We start from the raw sequence: 21,552 nt of genomic DNA, 5'->3' as shown, positions 1-21,552 counted from the left end.
TAAGCTAGAGCTTCTTTAGCTTATACATAAATCCAGCACCGATTGAAAGCCCGTGGGGAATTTCCCCCCCTCCGTTGCTAAGGAGCAGTTTCCGCTTTCCGCCTGCGGAAGAGCCTCGCGCAGCAGGCAGCCACTTAACTAGTAGCCCCCTCTACCCTTTTCGTAGCTCTACGCCAGCGTGCCTCGGTTGAGAGTCGGGTACAGTATATGTCTCCGGCAAGCGGTGCATGATGGGAACTCGCATGCCGGTCCCCCTCCCATTGGCTGGAGCCGCGCATTTTTCTCTTTGATTGGCTGGCGCGCGCCTCGCCGCCCCTCCCCGTTTTCTTTTTTGGCGGTTTGAGCCTCAATGGCGGCGCGTGTGGTGGGCGAGGCGGCGGCTGAGGCTGAAAAAGAAGGGCGCCTCTGAGAGGACCTGAAGGGCTTGGCGAACGAAGGCGGAACCCTTGAGGAAGAGCAGAGCGCTGACGCGGAGGATATACCTGCACGTGAGGAAAGGAAGACACGGGTCAGCCCCGGTTCGCCTCGCGGCCATGAGCGCGCAGCAGCTCTCGCCTCCTCCCGCCTGGGAGAAAGAGCACCTCTGGCTCTACCTTCTGGCGCTGGGCTTCGACCCGGAAAAAGCCGCCGCCGGGAGGGTCTCCACGCATCTCGGCCTGGGCGTGTGAGTGGGCCTTTATTTTCTTTTTTCTTTTAAACTGACCTTTGTTTAATGCTGCGTTTCCCAAATTTGGGTTTCCGGCTGTTTTTTGGACTACAACTCCCATTGTCCTCAGCCTTCCTTGGAGGTTTCTTAAGCAGAGGTTGGGGGCCCCACTTTCTTGCCCCCCCCCAAATTTCACTATAGTATTAATATACTTTTTCTTAATTGCATTTCAGTTCAACAGTGGTATTTCAGTTCCACAGTTACTTTGATAAAATACATATTTTGTGATGTGCAAATGGCCTATTAGGTCAATAAATTACCATATGTTTAACATATCATTTTCAACAATTATTAAACATACTTTTATATCTTATACAATTTTTTTGACTTCCATCAATCACATCTGAAAATTTTCCAATCTTTTCCACTTAATTTACATTTCTTACTTTCACTATTACATAAATATAACTAATACCTCTCTTCTTTCTCTTCTTTGCAATATTTCATATGTTCCTCCTTACAAAACTTCTTGTAGTCCTACTAGCGTAATTTGTTGATTACAGTTGCTCTTCAAATAATTTGTAAATTTATTTCAATCATCTGTGAATTTCTGGTCCCACAGGATTCGAATAATTCTTCCTGCCATTTTATCCAATTCTGCGTAGTCCACTAATTTTGTCTGCCATTCTTCTTTCGTTGGTATTTCTTCTTGCTTCCGTTCCTGGGCCAACAATATTCTTGCCACTGTTGTTGCATATAAAAACAGTTTAATATTCTGTCTATTAATGTCCTTGACCATATACCATATATTCAATGCAAGAAACAGCAACAATTTGTTGTTGACAAAGCACAGCTGGACATATAAATGGCCGCATTACCTTCAGGAGCTGAGGGTGTCATTAAACCTAAATCCAGCCCTGTCTGCCAAGAACGCTTTAGCTGAGATTCCTGCATTGCAGGGGGTTGGGCTGGATGACCTTAGGGGTCCATTCCCACTCTACAATTATATGACGGGAATTGTACAGTAATTTGAAAGCAGCTGGAGACCCACTGGTTTAATGGGTGTACATCTCACACAAGTTCCTAGAAGCAACAGCGCTGGTGGGGGTTAAAATGCTATGGGGGTTTATTCGAGTATATTGTTTATGGTAGTGGTTTTTTGAAAAAGATACGGTACCGTCTTAAAAATAAAGTACTTGTGTGCCTTAAGCACACCTCTGGCGTGCAAATGTTGGTAGATGAAGTATTCCCATCACTGCACCTCTCTCCCTTAAAATTAAAAAAGAATGTCCACGTTCATGCAAATTGTATTTACCGACACTAAAATGGATCATGGGAAAGAATTAATAGTGCAGGACTGTGGCCTTGTAGCACTCCTGTAAGCTTTAAATGTGCTATCATAAGAGGGGAAATAAAGCATGGTTGGATGTTAATCCCATTTCTTGCTCCAAAAAACAACAACCTGCTTCTCTACAAATCTTATTATTTTGTGAGCTGCTATCAGTGCATTGAAGGGCCCTCTAAGGGAGGAAAGGAGGCAATCCTGGTGGGTGCTGAGGTTTGTGCATGGGGCAATTGTTTCCTTTACAAGGACATTTCTGGTTTTCATATTTTTTCATTTTTTTTAGGAACATGTTTGATAAACCGAACAAAGATGCATTTAGTATCGTTGTGCACTTCCTGTTTTCCAACGTAGACCAGTCTCGTTGTAATGAGATTTTCAGGTGAGTGTCATTTCTCTTTAACTTCATTTAAAGGATGCTTTATTACTCAATGGCTTTTTCTTATAGACAAAATTATGAACGGGTCCACAACTTCTGGATGGCCTTACAAGCCAAACTAAAAATTGTGGCCACCAGAATGTAGTTGGTCTCTGCCAGGCAGCGCCTTTTCACCCTTTCCTGCAGAAAAGGGTAACAGAGTGCTTGCTAGTTTGATAGCTGTGTGGCCAAGGACCCAGCAACTATGCAGCCCACAATTGCTAGTAGCAGCCTTCCTCTGGGGAGAAATTGTACATTGCTATCCCTTTGTGGGACTGCCGTATTGCTCCCCATTAAAATAAAATAGTGTAATATCCAGCCCACAAGTAGTAGAGGTCTAGTCTTGCTGCAGAGGAGATAACCATAATGTTTGTTTCTACTCCGCCTCTGCCCACCAAAAGGATGCATATTGTGCACAAGGTAGAGAGAAGAATTCTTGTGGATGTGATTAATAGAATTAGAGGAATGTGTAGGTACTACTTGCTAATTTAACATCCTTTCCTCCATTTCTTCACATCATTTTTTGAGATTTTAAGCTTGCTGCTGCTGCTATCTCTGTGTGTAGCCTTTGTTTGAGAGGAAAAACTAGCTAACAAGGGACTTGCTGCACATTTTCTGGAGATTATTTAGTTGCAACTCCTGCAAGATCTTCTTTGTGGTGTTGAGGTCACAGGGTGCTGGAAACTGATAGCAATGAGCAATAGAACTCTTTTCCAACTGATGTCATGAATAATATCTTTGTAACAATATAGTATTCAGTGTTTGGAATATACGATTACACAAGTTATTACTTATAAAACATAGCAGTGCATTTAACAGTGCAATCTTGCAAATGTCTATTCAGAAGTAAGGGCTTCTATGTTAAATAATACTTGCACTCAGGAAAGTATATAAAAGCAAGAGATCAGTTCACTAAAATAAATTATTCTGAAAGGTCAGATACCTGCTGGGATAAGACTAAGTCATGTGCCAGAATTTTCTGTTCTGACAAGTGAATTAGGTGATAAAAAGCTTTCAAGCTTTACTAATTGTCATGGTTAGCTCAGTTTCAAAAGATGCAGATGGAGGAAGCCAGTCGCTTGGTAAGATGATATGTGTTCAGTTATTTATGCTAATGCCAATCTATTGTAGCAAGCAGGAATTCTAGCTTAAACAAGGCTGTGGGCATTCAGAATGGAACTTGATCTCTTTTTATCTGCTTTTTTTGCAGTCATTAAGTTCTAACTATCCACAAAAGCAATGGATAGTGATTTATTTCCAAACGAAACATGTAGATAGGGTTTTGGAGACAAAATGACTGGCTGGGCGGGAAAACAAAAAACCTGAGAAAGTGAGGGACGAAAGGCTGTGGAATAAATCTCTAGTTAAAAATGGAATTTAAAAAACCCAAGCTATATCAATTTAAGATAGATTTTTTTCCAGATACAGTGGTGCCCCGCAAGACGAATGCCTCGCAAGACGGAAAACCCGCTAGACGAAAGGGTTTTCCGTTTTGGAGGTGCTTCGCAAAACGAATTTGCTATGGGCTTGCTTCGCAAGACGAAAATGTCTTGCGATTCCTGGGGTTTTTTTCCCCTCCCCCCCTTTTTCCCAAGCCCCTAAGCGCTGTTCGCTAAGCCGCTTAACAGCTGATCGCTAAGCCGCTTAACAGCTGATCTAAGCCTCTTATCAGCTGATCTAAGCCGCTAATAGCCTTTTAGCAGCTAATCCGCTTTAATAGCCTTTAATAGCCGCTAATAGCCGCTATTAAAGCCTTTAATAGCCGCTAATAGCCGCTAAACCGCTAATAGCGCTAATCCGCTATTGGGCTTGCTTCGCAAGACGAAAAAAACCGCAAGACGAAGAGACTCGCGGAACGGATTCTTTTCGTCTTGCGAGGCACCACTGTAATATATTTATTGATAAATTCAGGTAATATTATTGTGCTATCATAGTGGAACTGGACTGCACAGCTAGCTAGTAGAAACTAATGCCTGGCCGTTAAGCCAGCTATATTTTGTCAGCCCCCGCTTAACTATGTGACAAAAGCTGAAGAGAAAGCAGGCCAAATAGACTTCCTAAGGCAGTGAATTTATCAGTCTAGGTGCTGCCACAGCACCCTAGGAGAGGTGCTTGTCTCCTAGCTATTTGTCATTCATCACTGATGGGACCTGGAGATCTTAAGATTAGGCAGATTTATATTGGAGACGATGCTCCTTTTGGTATTTTGGGCCCAAGTCATGTAGTGAGAGACTTGTATGCCAGCTTGTGTTTGGAAGTGAACTGGAAGCCTGTGCAGCAGTTGGAAAGTAGTCAACGCATGTTCTCTTGGGTGAAAACACACCAAAACCCTTTGTTTACATATTCCACATCAGCTGAAGCTTCCAAAAATTCTTAAGAGGCTGCCCATTTGGAACACATTGCTGTAAATGTAACATGCCTCTTGTCTCCATAACTTGCCTATTACTTAGCACAGGGGTAGTCAACAAGGTGCATTCCAGAAGTTTTTGGACTCCACCTCCCATCAGCTTGGCCAGGGGTTGGGGATGATTTAGTACTATCAATGCCAGCCTGAAAATTGACTACAACTGTTGTCTATGCAAACTCTATCCTAGGTGGGATACTTAGGTCTTTGTTAATGCAAATGTGTTTAGAGAACACTGAGCCCTTTGTATTGCTATCTTTTGTGAGAAATATATCTGATTCATTGAACGTTTGTTGAAATTGACTTCTTTCCCTTCCCTGGAAAGATTTTGTTTTCCTCCAACAGATAAAAAGACAGACTCTGAATTCAGGAAACATAGTTACGAATGGCTAAGAAGAATTTCAGTAAGTATCGGTAAGAATGAAAAAGGGGTTCACATATTTGCCCCATAAATATTGGTGGTCTATGAGAATTCCTTTCAGACAGAAAGGAGTGTGGACGAAGATTCCTCCCTCCAGTACTTGCTCCTTTGGGGAGGTTTCCTTGCCAGCCCCAAAAGTAGCTGGTCAGTTTAAATTGTTGCTGTCCAGGATCAGAACATTGGTACCTCTCTTTAGTTTTTAAACAGGGCATTTAAATATGTCTTTGCAATCCTATGGTTGCAGAACGTGGGATTGAATTTGAAACACCCAGTGCTGACATAAAAGTACATTTGATGAAGTCATGCTGGGTGGGATTCAGCACAGCAGAAGCTATTCCTTCATTTGTTTGGAATATGAATAAACAGGCAGCCCTGTTCAGGGAAGTTTTTAACGTTTGATGCTTTATTGTGTTTTTGGGAGCCCCCAGATGGGCTGAATAATAATAATAGTAACAAAATACCATAGTGTTATCCAACCATAATAAAAAACGAAAAAATAACAAATAAAAACAGATAAAACTATTATCAGAGAAAAAATCGGATGTTTTCCATGGGAAAACATTTGGGAAAGCATGTAAAAATAAAAGTTGTTAGCCTGTGACAAAATGTGCCCAATTTCAGAGCCTGTCTTAACTTCTACAAAAATCCAGTTGTGATGCTATATGGGTAGCTGTAACTAAGCTGTTCCTGTCCAGGAACGGCCATTGTTAGCACAGCAATGATGTCTGGGAATCCCTGCTCGTCCCAGAACAGCTGCTGACGGGGGAGGCAGGGATGGCACTCTGGTTGTTACTTTGACTGGTTTACAAACGGCAACAACAACATGCAATCGCCAACATAGATCTTGGGGGGCCTCCACCATTCTTACTGGGCTGATCCCCAAAGTAACCATGGGGGCCGGTCGGAGTGATGGAAGGGCTGCTATCGTTCCACAGGTGCCTCCTTTGAACTCTGGGCCGCTTTGGGGGTCTGGACTTCACGGCCCTCTTCCTCTCCTGGCTGGGATTTCTGCATTTCAGAGGCTTGGACTAGATTACCCTTTGGGGTCCCTTCCAACTCTACAAAGCACTCCTAATTACTGAGATCACTACTGTCACTTCCAGTGGCGGTGATGAATCAAGGAGTACTTCTAGACTGTATGCCTGTTCCTTCAGAAAGTACAGCCTCATTCAGACCAGTGATGGGGTGGGCTACCTCTGTTCTGTCCAGTGCCACATTCTCTGGGGTGGGGAAGTAATCTGTGGACCTTGCATGCTGAGTGTTGGTGGGCACCTCCCTCCCCCTCTTCTTTCCCCCCTCTCTCTCGGCAGAGGAAGGAAGGTGTATTGTGAGCTGTGGCTCAGGCACAATCTTATTTATTAATTTATAAACCACTTAAATGTCATAATGGCTTCTAAGCAGCACACAGCTATAAAATCGATACATACTTAGATCCACAATAACAAATCCATTGGGGCACTCAACATCCTTAATTAAAACCTACAGTAAAACAATTAAAAATCATAACAAAGGAATACAATCAGAAGTTCAGTATTGGTGCAAGCCTCAGGAAATGGTGAAGCAAAGTATGCTGATTTGTCAAAGCTACTTGGTATTGTTTTATTTGCCGATTATATTAGTGCTACAAACAGGTAGTAGCTAAAGCTTAAATCTAAGAGAGAGAGAGTTGTAGGCTGCAGTTCACTTCCTCCGTTCACTTTTTTATCCTTTTAATTCCCCAGGACGAATGTGGAAACAGCTTTCCTCCAGTTGTTGCATCTTTATTCCTTTCTCCCGGTGGGTCTAAGTTCATTCATCTAATGTACTGCTTCGCAAGATATGTCATAATGCAACATGTTAAAGTAGATTCTGCAGGTAAGCAGTCATTTCTTGGGAGGCTTTCTATTCCAAACTAGCTTTTTTTATATGCACACCACATGGGAAATAAATTGTAGGACATGTAGTTGATACTGGGTTGAAGGGATCAAAAAACAGAATGAAGGGGGGCCCATGCACAAAAGGCTTGAGAAACTTGCTTCTTCCATTGTAGGTGCTGACATATCCTATCCAGAAGCAGTGAACTCAAGACCTCCCGACTTGAACATTGCAGTTGCAAAATATCATGTAGCACAAAACAGATTTTTACACGGTCTTCAAAAGGAAGACACTTTGATTCAAGAATTGCAGAAAAATGCATTGTAAGTAGAGTTTCTGTAACATGTAAGTTGTGGCAGTTTGAGTGATCCAAACAACCGTATAGCTGAGATTGTTGAGTTTTCGTTTCTGTGTTGCCTTCCAGCCAAAAAAGGCCCTCACAAAGGGTAGCACACAAATACACAATTCAAATAAGAAAATAAGTATGAAACTTACAAAAATGTAAGACAAAATCTTAGCACTTCAAAAAAGACTAGAAGCCAAATAAATGCATGATCCTGCCAAGAGACATAGGGCAGTCTCTACAAAGATGTCAGGGAGAATAGGAGTGAATCCCTAGGGAGCAGGCCTGTGTAGCTAAAAAAGGCTTCTTGATTCAAACAAACAAACAAACAAACAAACAAACAAACCAACCAACTAAAACTTTTAGGGAGCTGCCATCTTAGAATTGCATATTACTAAAAAAGTAAACACATGAACTATGTGAAGCACATATTGGGGGTTTGGGGCTTAAGGGAAAAATGCTGTTTGCTCTTCATCAGCTGCTTTTGGGAGTATTGTACATTTAAGAATCTTTACCTGTAGCTATTGGCTTTTACTTCTTTGTTTGCAGGCATTTTAGTAAGCGAATTAGAGATTTAAAATTTGAAAATGCAGATCTGGACAAGCAACTCCAAAAGTAAGTGTACCCTCTTAGCTTGCTTTCATTTGAAAGTTTCAGTTTAGAGTTTTTTTGCCCTGGTTGTGGTGTTAACACATTTTCATTACAACATAATACCTGGCAGATATGAGAAGTGGGAGAAGGAAGCATTTTGTGTTGACTTGTATGTGATACGCTCTTGTCATGCCTAATGCTCTCAATGGCTACTGATTAGCTGTTAGCAAAAGACACCAGAATATGTGAGTCAGCTTTTGCTGTAGCACAAATTATACCGTTGGCTCACACTTTTTGTGTTTTTCACTTTCTGGCTAGAATGGAGAAAGGCGTTAATCCAAGTCAGAACAACACGGCAGAGAGAGTTGAGAAGGTGAGGATATTTGATCATGTAATTCCAACTATCACCATCTGGTGCCCTGCCTCCCAGGACTGTCATTTTACGCGCATGCATATTTCTGCTTTCTCAAAGTATCTCATTTTCTCTTTCGTTTCCACCCCCGCTTTCTTTTACTTCCAAAGGTTCGCTGTTTATGGACACAGATAACGGAAACACTTACACGTCTACAAAAAGAAATAGAAGTTGTAGATTCAGTTGTCAAAGGTCATATTGACCAGTACGTATTAGATGGCACAAGTGTCGCTATTAATGTTCCGAGGCCTCTACTTGAAAAAGTTGAAAAGGATATGCACCAAGTAAGTTTCTATGCATCTTTGTTTTTGCGCCACTCTTTGTGTAGAATTGTTTTTTTCTCTTGCCTGGTGTTTCGTTTAGTTGTCTGAAATTCATTGTCCCCTAGTTATTGTGATTAGCAACTTTGTTAAAACAAAATGCAGGGAAAGATCTGCAGTATAGTGAAGATGTAATCAAACTCAAATCAAATAGCTCTGTTCTAAGAGTTGTACTTCTTGCAAGATCATTCCACCCCTACACTGAGTTGGGCTTATGTGAGCCAGGCTCTCCTTGCAGCTGACCGATCATTGGGTTGGACGAGGTTCCATGCATATATCGGCACCCTTCGTCTGTAATAAGCAGGGGTGACTAACCCACGGGTCGCATACTACCCCCAAGAGATCCCCCCCCCCATTTAAATTGTTTGCCATGTAAATTTAAGAGAAGTTTACTGATTGCTCCCAAGCATACACTAGCATGATGCCAAAAGTCTTTTGGTGCCCCTTTCTCGGTAGTCTCTTGAAAAATCACAATGAAAAATCGGTGATGCCTTCTTCTTTTATCCTTCAGCCACTCCCCATTTGACTTCCAGGCCCATTGCATAAAGAAACAATCTACAGCCCTGAATCTCAAGCTGCAGGCACTCAGTTATCTCTTAAATCACGGTCTTCACTCCATTTGTCTTGCATGGCTCACTATCCCATTATATTTTGCTCACTTTTCGAAAGAGGAATGGGGTGTTACGACGATGTATTTCTGTATTAATCAGTTCCTGCTCTTGTTTGCAACGTTTTGCAGTTTCATGTAGGGAATGTCTATGAAGAAGGAAAACTAAACGTTTTAACGATTGTCCACTTACTCAACAAAGCTTTGGAAATACTGATGCATGAGCGCTGGCGCATTGACAAGAATGCACTAAAATTGGATCTTCAGTACATGGAAGGAAAGACCAAATACCAGAATGTTAATTTACTGGGTCTTAAGTCACTGAGGTGAGTTCAGAAGTCTGTGGCTTGCATATCCTACATGCCCAGCCGCTTTTCACATACTTGTGGCATGAATAAACTGACTTACTGTCCTGGCTTAGATGTAAGGGTCTGGTAAACCATGATTTCCTGGATCTGGAGCAAACTATGCCCCATCTTCTGTTATCGACCTTAAGTCAATACTTCTATGGTTTATTAAGTCAATTTTCTCATGATATCTGAACCAGGAAACTGCTTTAAGTAATCCCTAAAACCAGGAACATTCCTGTTTTTTTACGATTTGCTTAAATCAGAGTTTTCTGGTTTGGATGCCATGAGGAAAGTGTGGTTTAACAAGTGCTGGAAGTATTCAGAAACGGAATAGAAAAGAGTGGGAAGCATACAAGCACATTATTTGTTTCTGGACTAGTTGATGGATCTGAACTTGGAGTACAAAATTCCTTTCTCCCTGTATGTCTTGGTGTCCAGATTCTATTTTAAACAGAGGACCTGTACTCTTTACCTTCTGATTTTATTAACTTGCAGTTAGCTCATTTCAATTGCCTTTTGGTGAGTATTCTTGCTTTTCAGGTCTATACTAGTAGTATAGTAACTTAACTTTTTAAGACACAAACTTACTTTTGTGAGTATCAAATAGCTTCAGATTTTTGTAAATGAAACTTGTATTTTGTGGTCTTGCAGTTTCTTTCTGCTTACTCTAATTATGGTTCACAACTAGACTTTAGCTAAGGCACAGCTGTTGTGTAATTTATAGCAGATACACTCACTTGATATAACTCATTTGTTCATGAAATCTCAGTTTGCTTGAATAAAACACTTTGTAGTAACTATGTTGGTTATTCTTCAATTCTTACAGGCAAAAATTAAAACGTGAAGATTGTGTATCAATAAAGCAGTCTATTTCTAAAAAACAGCAGGAATGGGATTTGAAGTGGGAAAATTGCCTTGGCCAGTCACCTTTTCATTTAATTAAAAATCCAGATCCTGTAAGTATCCTTTCAGGGAGAGTAAAAGGCTTGTGTTGATTTTTAAAAATGTATGTTTTCTGTAGAAAATTAATTGAAACAAATTGCCTTTAAAAATCCCAAAGGCAGTCCCCTTATTGTTATACTAATTGTTTAACTTGACCAACACACTTTTTGGTAGTGACGCTGGTAAAATCCTCAAGTATTTTGCAATGGTTAATTCTCTTGATTTGAACCTTCTTAAAGAGCCAAACTTATCACCCCTTACTATTGTAAGGTTGTAAGTATAATGTTTTTAGAATGTTGCACTATTTTAGTGTTGTTAGCCGCCCTGAGCCCGGCTTCAGCTGGGGAGGGCGGGATATAAATAATAATAATAATAATAATAATAATAATAATAATAATAATAATAATAAGGTTTTCAAATGTTTATTGAAATGGTAAAACTTAAGGGCAGCCTTTTAGATTTTTAAAAGAGGCTGTGTGGTTTTAAAATTTTGTAGGAATTTTAAGTTTTCTGGAATATTGACGATATATTACTCAGAGCTAAAAATATTGTTTAACATAACTTTTTGAATGTCTTTCTTTTTAAGGCACTTGACTTATTACCAGCCATGTCTCCCCTTTCTTTTTCTCCTGCTACCGAGGAAGCTTATAAAAGCAGTGTCTTCTGCCAGTACCCTGCATCAATTCCAGGTAAATCTCAAGAGCAGCTTTATCAATCCTGCCCTGAGATCCATAGCCTCAGAGCATGGGTTAGGGCTTTCAATGGCAACAATCGCAGACATGTCTGTCTTCCTCTTTGCATATTTATACATTTAAAATTATCATCATTAGCCATATTTTTTTAATCATCTTGCTAACATGGGCACAATATTTGAGGCATGTAGTATTAGTCATTAGGGCAGGAATCCCAAACTTGGCCCTCTAGATGTTTTGGGACTACAACTCCCATCATCCCTAGCTAACAGGACCAGCGATCAGGGGTGATGGGAATTGTAGTCCCAAAACATCTGGAGGGCCAAGTTTGGGGATGCCTTCATTAGGGTATTCTAATCTAGTAAATATAACAAATTTGCACTTCCCGAAAAGCCATGATTCTCTTTGTAAAAATGTATTTTTAGATTCTACCAAGAAGAAGAGTTTTCAGAAAACAGAACTTGAGCTTCCTGGCAAAGCATCAAGATGTCAAAGTAGTTCAGATGGGGTAATTGCAGAGAGGTATGGCTTTAATATGTCCTTATGCATCAAAGGGCTGTGTGTGTGTTGAATGTGACACAAGTCTGAAAATTGGAGGAGCAGGTATTATACAGGGATGAAGTACTTCTACACATCTCACCTCTTGTTTATAGTTCTGTGACCATCTCATGGAAATGCAATGCGAATCAGTCTTTTCCTTCTGATGCAAATCTAGATTTGAGCTCTAAGGCTATATGGCTTCACTTACCTGCCGTCTCTTACGTTTCCTTAGTCCCAGGAGGCGCCCAGGTCCAATATGGGGGCAGAGGAGGAACAGCAGAGCTGAATTAATTTATGCTTGGTTTTTCTTGTAATGGGAAGCTACCCTCAAGTGAGGAGGACCCCACTTGCGCTGCTGCTGCTCCTGTCAGGTTTGGGAAGCATCTCTGAAGAATGTTGTCCGTCCCCCGTCCCCCCCCCGTAAAACATGCATGCTGCTCCCTGAAGTTCTTAGGGTTGAAATAACATTTGAGCTACACGTGCAACTGATTCTGCACAGGTCAATATTGACCCAGCTATATATGAGACATACCTTCCAGCTCTTGTAGCCCTTCCTATAAAGGACTATAAATAGTTTATCCAAATAGGGGGAAATACCGTATTTTCCCGTGTATAAGACTTAAGTTATTTTCTTAAAATAATTGTGCTAAAAACTTGGGGTCGTCTTATACATGGATAGTGGAGAGTTGGGACGGGCGATTGGTGGCTGCTGCAAACAGGATATTGCCTGCGGCATTTTTGTGGGTGATTGGTGGGTGCTGCAAGGTCCGCTGGCTACTGGCTTCTGCGGCATTTGGTGCTTGCTTTTGGCAAGTGTGCAGAGAGTTGGCTGTTCAGTTCCTGCGGGTGAGCGATTTTTGGCAAAACCGCCACCCCAAATGCTCAACAAGTCTGGGCAATCCCCTCCAAAAGATCAACAACTCTGGCCAATCTCCCCCAAAAAAACCTCAGCAACTCTGGACAATCTCCCCCCCCCCCATTTTCTCTATTTGAAGAGGGGGCGTCTTATACATGGGAAAATACAGTACTTGCCATATGTAAAACACTGATTTTGCTTGAAGTTCTCTGTGTGGATTGCTACCAGTTCGTAAACTGGTCTTCATCAATTTGTGCTTGTGTGGCATGGTGTGCAGTTGCGATTTGTGCGCAAGCTGTCTTTAAAAGCATTCTATGAAGCATATATTTCAAGGCACTGATTTCTTTGCGTGTGCATATATTGTTGTTCATGAGATTCACCTTTATACTTCTGGGAGGCTGATACTCAAATAGAGATAAAGCTTTGCTCTAGTTGGCACTAGCTCTCCCTATAATAAAACTGCCTTTTGATGACCGGGACGAATTGAGGGAAATCGTAACGGACAGATACGGGGCATATAGCTTTTGACTGAATGAAGTGCAGAGCATCAACAGTATGCATTTAGTAATATTTTCACCTCTCCTCACCCCCCCCCCCAGGATGGTCGTGCCCTCTTCCAGTCTCGCCACAGCGTCTGAAAATGAAACATGGGTATCTTTGGAAAAGGTAACCTAACTGTTCTTGAAAAGCTGAAGTGTCTACAAGGAGTTACAGAGCTTGGAGTAAAGTTATAATTTGGCCTAGTTCTGTCTTTCCCAGCTTGTGGATGGGAGTGATTTCTGCTTTTGGTTGGAGGAGAAGGGAGACAATATAGGCACCAAGAAGTAGTGCTACTCTGGGTGTGAGGCAGCACATAGACTATTTTGTGAGTGTTCCCTGCCTTCCACATGGTGTTGATCGGCTTCAGAAAACGTTATTACTTCATAGAGAGGCCATTGCCTTGAAGAAGCTGAACCTTATCCTAAGATTATTTTACTGGTTTTGACCTTTTAATGGCCTTGAGACCATATATGCCTGCCAGTAGACATGCATGAGAGAGAGGGCCTTTTCAGTGGTGCTCCTGTGCCTAAGGAATTATTTATTCTATGGCCTAATAGAGTTATAAATATTTCTAAGCAATTCATTGGGTTTTTAAATAGTTGTCTTGATTTTCATTATTTTATTTTATGTTGTGTACTGTTTTTAGTTCTTTATTAGATTTCTTACTACCTGTCCCAGGGCAGGTTACAACAATAAAATACGTGAAATTTATTAAACAAATGAAACAATTGTAATGGGGAAACACAAAAGTGTCAAAACAATTAAAAACATTTCCATATATAAAATAATTCCATATAATAACAATTAACAATAATTGCCAACTTGGGAGCTATTTTGTGAGGTTATCTACCCTGAAAGAGGGCCTAAAATCTTTAAAATTAAATGTTTAAAATGTGTATATATGGTGCAAATGTGGCTTGGTTGCTGTGACATCATAAAATCTTTTACCTTAAAGAAGACCAGCTACACCAAGCTTTTCTGTAGTGACAGCCCAAAACCTGCTTCTCCCTTCTGAATAGGGGAATCCATATAATTTGGGAAACTGCAGCATTGTCTGTTGCAGTTAAATCTGCCATGGTGGTTATGTTGTCAAGAACGACAGTCTGCATCTAAAACCGGTCCTTGAGCATTTGTGCAAATAATTGCATCATTTCAGGGATCGGTTACTGAAACACCCAAGGCAGCAGATCACTCTAGTTGTCAACTCTTAAGATATAAAGGAAGAAGTTCAAGACCTGCAAAAACAGCAAAGAAAAAACAAGCTGATACATTCAAAACGCCATCTTCCGTTAAACGAGAAGATCCTCTGAAGAAGGCACAAGAGCAACTGGCGGAACAGGTGAGAGACGTCCTTGAATGTGATTCAGCCAGAAAATTGCCACAAGGCAAGCAGCTCTGCTTAGCTCCGGCATAGGCAAACTCCGGCCCTCCAGATGTTTGGGACTACCATTCCCATCATCCCTAGCTAACAGGACCAGTGGTCAGGGACGATGGGAATAGTAGTCCCAAACACCTGGAGGGCCAGAGTTTGCCTACGCCTGGCTTAGCTGGATTCAGTATTGGAAGGTCTGAGGTGGGGGAGGGACTTCCTTCTTCCCTTTGGCCGTGGATAAGCAGAACAAAGCAAAAGCAGTCTCTTAACTATTTAAAGAGATTTTAATGATCACAGCTCAAGAACATCTCGGAGGAAAGGTGTTCCCAATTAAGGTTTCCACCCACTTCCCTGCCCCCCCAGTCCCATCACTTCCATCTTGCAACCACCGTGCTTTTTGTGTAGCCACCTTATCTGCTCTACGTGACCTTGGACTGATAGGCTGGACACTTTCCAGTGAGAGAGAGAGTCTGTTAGCGCTCTCTCTCTCTCTCTCCCAGTTCTTCTTCACTTTGCTGTTCACCCTCCCAGTTCTTCCCAACTATGCCCCTCTGCAAACCACTGTTTCAAATCTATACCGCTCTACTGCTCCTGGGCAGCTTCAGGATCCTGGTCAGAGGAGGCTCCCACCATTCCTCATCAGAGGTGCAGACCTCAGCCTGGTCTCCTGACACCTAGGAAAGAGTTGGGAAATCTGCTTGCATCTTGAGCAGCTGCTTTAAAAGCTGTTTCATTGGCAGGTGTCTAATGAATTAGTTTTTCTGTCGAAGTTTTACTAATGCTGCTCTAAAGCTCAATGTTAATAGTCCCATAGTTTGTCAAAGCTGGATTCAGAGTCCCATGAGTAGAACCTGGTCCTGTGGAAACCTGTGTTACTTGTATGGTTTTTATTGTGTGTATTTTTTTGCAGATGGCAGATGTAGTAGTATCTAATTCTCCCCAGAGCACTCGAGGAGGAGGTCAGGATTTGGAGGACCTGTTTGGCAGCTTAATCTCAGATCCCTTCTTAACAAAGAAACAGATTCCACGGACCCCAGAAAATCTGAGTGAGTATCTCTAATATTCCACCCTTTAATTACCTATGGCAGAGGATTCTGCAATGCCAGTTGGTACAAAGTTAAGGTTTTGAGGGAATGTAATTCCTTTGTCTGATGCAGGAATTTTACAAGAAGTCGCGTTCTTTCTTTTTTTTATAATATTTTTTTATTAAGATTTTTACATAAAAAGAAGAAAATAACAGAAAAATACACAAATACAAAAATACAAAACGACAATAAAAAAACGGCAACATAAAAGAGAAAAAAAGAAGAAAAAAGACAAATAAAAACAAATCCATCTTCATAATATTCCTTACATTTACTTATTTCCCAGACTTCCCCACACCTCCCCTCACTGTATTCCAATTCATATATTTAATCAGCAAATCCCTTCCCTCTATCTTAACTAATCTTTATCTTAATTTTAATATCTTAATATATCTTGATCTCCTTGATATCTTAATATATTAAGTCTTTCAATTTTACACCTTTTTACTAATGACCTTTTACGTTCAATCCAATGTCATTCTAACATTCATTAATCTTATAATATTTCTGTAAATAATCTTTAAATTTCTTCCAATCTTCTTCCATCGTCTCTTCTCCCTGGTCTCTGATTCTGCCAGTCATTTCTGCCAATTCCATATAGTCCATTACCTTCATCTGCCATTCTTCCAGAGTGGGTAGTTCTTGTGTCTTCCAATACTGCGCAATAAGTATTCTTGCTGCTGTTGTGGCATACATGAAAAAAGTTCTATCCTTCCTTCGCGTTCTTTCTTGAACAGGTAGAATAGACACCACAATTAAAGGCATCAGAGAAATCGTTCAATATTTTGGGCAGTCAGTGATGCTTCTGTGCTAGATGGCAACGTTTTCCTCTAGGACTCCAGTGTTGAAGGCAATGGCAGCTGATACCTTTTGACACACAGGTTCTTGCAGATACATCCTCATCCTTTCTGCCTCTGTCCATTTTTCTTTAAAGGGTCAGGAAGAAGGAAGCAGAAATTGTCCTGGTTGGCTCCCTGGACTAGGAGGCTCCCTTTTTGGTGCTGACTGACTCATTGAGAGGCCAGTAAATTGTTCCCTCTCGTCACTCCAGCTGTTCTTGGGGGAAAGTGTGATGTCCTCTACGTTGGCCTGTATGAATAACCTGCCAAATTGTAATTACATGTGGGAAAGGAGGAGAACAATGGTTGGTCAGAGTTCAGTTACGAGCCAGATTAGCAGAAATGCTAATAGTTCCCAAAGGGGGTGATCCTTTCCAACTTTTAACTTTACTCTTCTGCAGCCTAATTCATTTGTTGTACAAGACACGCACAGACTATGGTATTACCTTCACTCCCTGAGAATCCATTTTTTCTTTATGAAGAGTAAGTTTCTTTTCCTTATGGCAACAAAACAGGCATTTCCATTCTGTGGGCGATGCCTGGTGAAATACGCCTGGAGGAGGGAAGCCTTTTCACTGATCAGAGGTTGATGCTTCAGCCTATTGTCTTGCTGTTCGCATGACTAGCAGAGCAGTTCAAGCTAAGAAAATCTGTTCGGCTCATACAGAACCTGATTTTTAAACGCAGATCAGTCACAGTCTGGCAGTACAAATAGTTTTGCTTCCCTGAACTTTGACATTATATCCACCATTCTTCTAAGGACCTTATACTTAAGTAACTGATGACATTGCATGTGGAAGGAAGCGAGGGAATCCAAACGGTCTGGGCCCAGTATCCCGGAAGGAGCGTTTCCACCCCCATTGTTCAGCTTGGCCACTGAGGTCCAGCGCCAAGGGCCTTCTGGCGGTTCTCTCCCTGTGAAAGTGAGGTTACAGGGAACCAGGCAGAGGGCCTTCTCGGTAGTGGCGCCTGCCCTGTGGAACGCCCTCCCATCAAATGTCAAGGAAATACAGTGGTACCTCGGGTTACAGACACTTCAGGTTACATACGCTTCAGGTTACAGACTCCGCTAACCCAGAAGTAGTACCTCGGGTTAAGAACTTTGCTTCAGGATGAGAACAGAAATCGTGCTCCAGCGACGCGGCGTCAGCAGGAGGCCCCATTAGCTAAAGTGGTGCTTCAGGTTAAGAACAGTTTCAGGTTAAGAATGGACCTCTGGAACGAATTAAGTACTTAACCCGAGGTACCACTGTAAACAACTATCTGACTTTTAGAAGACATCTGAAGGCAGTCCTGTTTAGGGAAGCTTTTAGTGTTTGATGTTTTATCGTGTTTTTAATATCCTGTTGGAAGCCTCCCAGAGTGGCTGGGGAGGCCTGGCCAGATGAGTGGGGTATAAGTAATAATATATATTTATATTTATATTATTTATATTTATACTTATTTATATTTATATTTATATTAGCTGTCCTAGCTAGTTTTGAAGGTAACATGCTAACTGTGCAATAGAAACACATTGGATAGGAGTATGGTCTCCAGTGCAGTGCTACATTTCACTCATTCTTGATTGAATTTTAGTTGCTGAAATTAGAAGCTCCTGGAAAAAAGCTATCCAGGATGAAGAAGCCTCAAGTGTGGAAAGGAATCATACCGAAGCAATAAAAGACATGCCGGAGGACCGAGTCCCTGCGTCTCGAAACCAAGTAGATTCAAGTATGGCATGCTTTATGTCTTCATGCATGTCTGATACAGCAGAATCTCCTTTTCTGGATGCGCGGTCTCCATTTTGTTTCCAGCAGGTGGTTACCGGTTGTAGCGAATTGCTGACCTGTCAAGCAGCTGCTGGGCCAATGGGTGAGATGTTTTGGAAGCAAGGGTTAACATGCGCTGTTCCAGGCAAATGTGAAACAAAAAGTCCAGAACCTGGCCTCAAGACTGAACGTGCAAGTGAGCTGGAGGATGGTCCATGGAATGGCATTGCGGCAGAGACTTTGCCTCCTTATGTGAGCCAGAATTCTTCTATGAGTACAACTGTGTCATGGGATGGTCTTCCGATAGGAAGCTGCTCTGATAGCCAGGAAGTTATCCAACTGGGCATACTTCAAGAAACCCTTCCAGAGGAAGGGGCACTCTTAAGCCTTAATAATAGTTGTAAAGATTTTGAACTGGATGAAGTAAGAGAAGACAGCAACACTCTGCCGGACTGCGTGGCAGGAAGTGCGTGCAAACTGGATTTGCAATCTATTCGAAGGCGCTTGGAAACGTTGAAAAAATCTGCGCTCGAAAACTCGCTGCCTTCTAAAAAACAAATCCCAAGGTGCAGGTCTGAGTTTAGTCTCTCTCCGGCGAGCTTGGAAGCTTGCAATGTTCTTACCCCTTCGGGGAAACCATATGCATCAGATGCAGAACTTGCCGGGAAACCATCGCACACGACTCTACTTGACAGAAAGATCCTTCTCTCCCCCCTGGGTTCGCTTCCTTCAACGCCAGAGAGAGAGCAGTCAGGCTCACAGGATAGGGGAGACCTGTTAAATGGTTAGTACCTGTTGGATCTTGCAGATGAAAATGTGTTTTATTGCCGTGTTGGGGTGGGTTGGCATTCCTCTCTTTTCAGTGTATGATTTTGGCCACAGTTCTCTTGTTTGCCTGCAGGGGAAGCAGAGTTGATCAGTGGTTAGAGCATCTGCTTTGTACGTAGAAGGGGCAGGTTTTCTCCCTAATCATCCACAGTTAGGGGTGTCCATACCCGTTCTCTGAAACTCTGAAGAGCTGATGTCAGTCAATATAGACTCGATAAAAAGCAGCTTTCTATGTTCCCAAGCCCCAGTGAACATGATGGGACTTCTGAAGCAGGCATAGGATTGCTGTGATGGAACACTTTATAATACTGAGTGGGGCAGAAGCTAAGAAATGCCAGCAAACTGCTAGCACAGTTCTGTAAGGGATAAAATAGCTTGCATTTCTGCTGTGCTCAGATTTGCATTTTCTAGCGCAAGCAGTCATGCCATAGTAGGTACACAAGGGAGCAAGGAGCTGTGTGAAACGGCTTATGTACATGAGACGGGAGCCAAAGAAGCATGCCACTAATTCTGCACATCCAAGGTAGTGTCTAGTTTTGGGGGGTTTTGCCCCACCATTTCCTATGTAGCAAACAGCTTTTTAAACTTTGGGGACTTCCCAGACCAGTTTGTGTTAGAGCAAGAAAGTCTGCTGTCTGTTTTTTATTTCTTTGTTTAATTCTCATTTGTTCCCACTTGCACAACAAGTTCTCTGGATATAGTTTTATTTAACAAAATCCACGTCCTGATTTTTTTAAAACAATCTTGTATTCAGAGATCTTGCATGCGTCGTTTGTGCAAGGAAAATGATTTCTCATTTTCTGCCCTTAACATGTGAAACATAATCTCTCAGTTTTGACCATCTTATTCTTAATATTATCTAAATTCTAATACCCAAAGTGACCATAAAAATCTTCTTTTGCTACTTGGAAGTTTAAAAAGTTTTAACCGAGGTTGCTTTGTAATTGATTTCTACCCCATACGTAACAGGGTACATCCTTGGAAGACTTTATGCCTAAAGGACTATTATTTCTAGGCAAGTTTAAAAAAAAATAATTGAAAAGTTTTTGAATGGCATATGTGTTTCTTTTTCAGAAAAGTAGCATGGAACTGGATGTAAAAGAATCTTCATCTGCAAAGATCTGTAAAGATGAAAACATTCCTTGGTTATATAACAATGCACTAACTTCAGAAACTTAAACATTTCACTTTTACCTAAAGTATTTTAAATTTTTTTTTTGGTAAACCTCATGCTTTCATTGAGATTTTGGTGTTAAACAATGCAAACTCTGACTTAGTTTGTTGCATAGTCCCCATTATGGTGCTCTTCTGTTTTTACTGATTAAGAGATCCTGAAAAATTGAGGCCATTTGAGACTTTCACAAGCATGGAGTGTTAAGAGACTGAACCAACAAACATTATCTGTGTACACCTTTACATATCATAACTGCATTCTAATCATATTTTGACAGATCATTTTGCTCTAACCCTTTTCAGCACATGTTCTTAATGAAATGCTCTTGTAAATAATTGGCTAAACCAATTGCCCATTCTTATGTCAACTCTTCCTCCTGTGTGTGAATCTACAGAGGTTTAAGAATAGTCTTCATTACGCAGATGTTTTCATCTTTCTCTTCTGTTTTCTCTTAATATTTGCTGTTCCAAGATCCTCCCCCTAAAATAGGTTATGTGCTGTGTATTTAAGAACTAATCTAAAAAACGGAGAGCTTGCTTTGTTAGAACACATTTGCCCAGACATAGCTTGGTCATGTAGACAATGAATGAATTCTAGTAACTAACGTATTGTCTTAAAACTTTCACTTGTCTTAAAATATTTATTAAAATGAAATAAAAGTTTCACTTTTTGAAAAGCATAATAAACCTCTCTCAATAAAATCTTCTGAATTAAGGGTTTCCCTCCTTCAGCTCTTTGGAAGAATGAAGTAAAATTATTTAAGGCTATGAAAGAGGCCCAACTTGTGTTTTATGCCTGTTCACTTATTTTAGGCTGGATTCAGCTAATGGGTCCTGCCAGCGAAAGCCCAGGTAAGGCCTTCTGCTAGCATAACAGGTCTTTCCAAACTTCTGCAGCCCCCCTCCCCCATTGGTTCTGAGTGGTCTAAAATGCTTTCGCTGGTGGAATAGTCATCTTAGTGCCACATTGAATTCCTCCTAAACATCCCTCAAGCTTTATGGCGGATGGTCTGTTCATGTGACTACTGTGGCTTCTGAGCTGGGAAAGTATTTTTCCAGCAGCAATTTTCTATACTTCATGAACCATTATTATTAATTTCATTTCTACACCGCTTTATATTTTTAAGAATCTCAAAGCGGTTTGCAGCATATTAAAACAGCAATAAAACAATCTGAAGAAAGTCAAATAGAAAACTAAAACATTATCTTAAAGATTTCAAAATAAA

General features: G+C 41.2%; 2 protein-coding genes across 3 annotated transcripts in view; one reads left to right on the top strand and one right to left on the bottom strand.

The window, feature by feature from the left end:
- Positions 1-21,552, bottom strand: part of LOC310667864 (SOSS complex subunit C-like) — a 76,938-nt gene that overhangs the window by 11,780 nt on the left and 43,606 nt on the right. The window lies entirely within an intron of this gene.
- Positions 280-21,041, top strand: HAUS6 (HAUS augmin like complex subunit 6). 2 transcript variants are annotated; one of them, XM_083419669.1, is made up of 17 exons: positions 280-664; positions 2,275-2,370; positions 5,136-5,214; positions 6,953-7,085; positions 7,261-7,408; positions 7,978-8,043; positions 8,338-8,392; positions 8,542-8,715; positions 9,491-9,684; positions 10,535-10,664; positions 11,237-11,339; positions 11,768-11,864; positions 13,338-13,404; positions 14,435-14,617; positions 15,561-15,696; positions 18,153-19,109; positions 20,228-21,041. In XM_083419669.1, the coding sequence occupies exons 1-17, from the start codon at positions 534-536 to the stop codon at positions 20,233-20,235; spliced, it is 2,757 nt and encodes a 918-aa protein (XP_083275795.1). In that variant the 5' UTR covers positions 280-533; the 3' UTR covers positions 20,236-21,041. The 2 variants fall into 2 exon arrangements, with proteins under 2 accessions (XP_083275795.1, XP_083275796.1); XM_083419670.1 differs by having other exon boundaries at positions 319-664; positions 5,156-5,214.

This window comes from Podarcis tiliguerta (assembly GCF_965153285.1).
Source record: "Podarcis tiliguerta genome assembly, chromosome: 17".
NCBI classification, from domain to species: domain Eukaryota; kingdom Metazoa; phylum Chordata; class Lepidosauria; order Squamata; family Lacertidae; genus Podarcis; species Podarcis tiliguerta.
Note: the sequence above shows the minus strand (reverse complement) of the source record. Positions and strands in the feature narration are given on the sequence as shown.

Coding starts and splice junctions, on each gene's coding strand:
- HAUS6 (XM_083419669.1), top strand. CDS start 534: ATGAGCGCGCAGCAGCTCTCGCCTCCTCCCGCCTGGGAGAAAGAGCAC. Junction 7,409..7,977: donor GAATTGCAGAAAAATGCATT/GTAAGTAGAGTT, acceptor CTTTGTTTGCAG/GCATTTTAGTAAGCGAATTA. Junction 8,044..8,337: donor CTGGACAAGCAACTCCAAAA/GTAAGTGTACCC, acceptor CTTTCTGGCTAG/AATGGAGAAAGGCGTTAATC.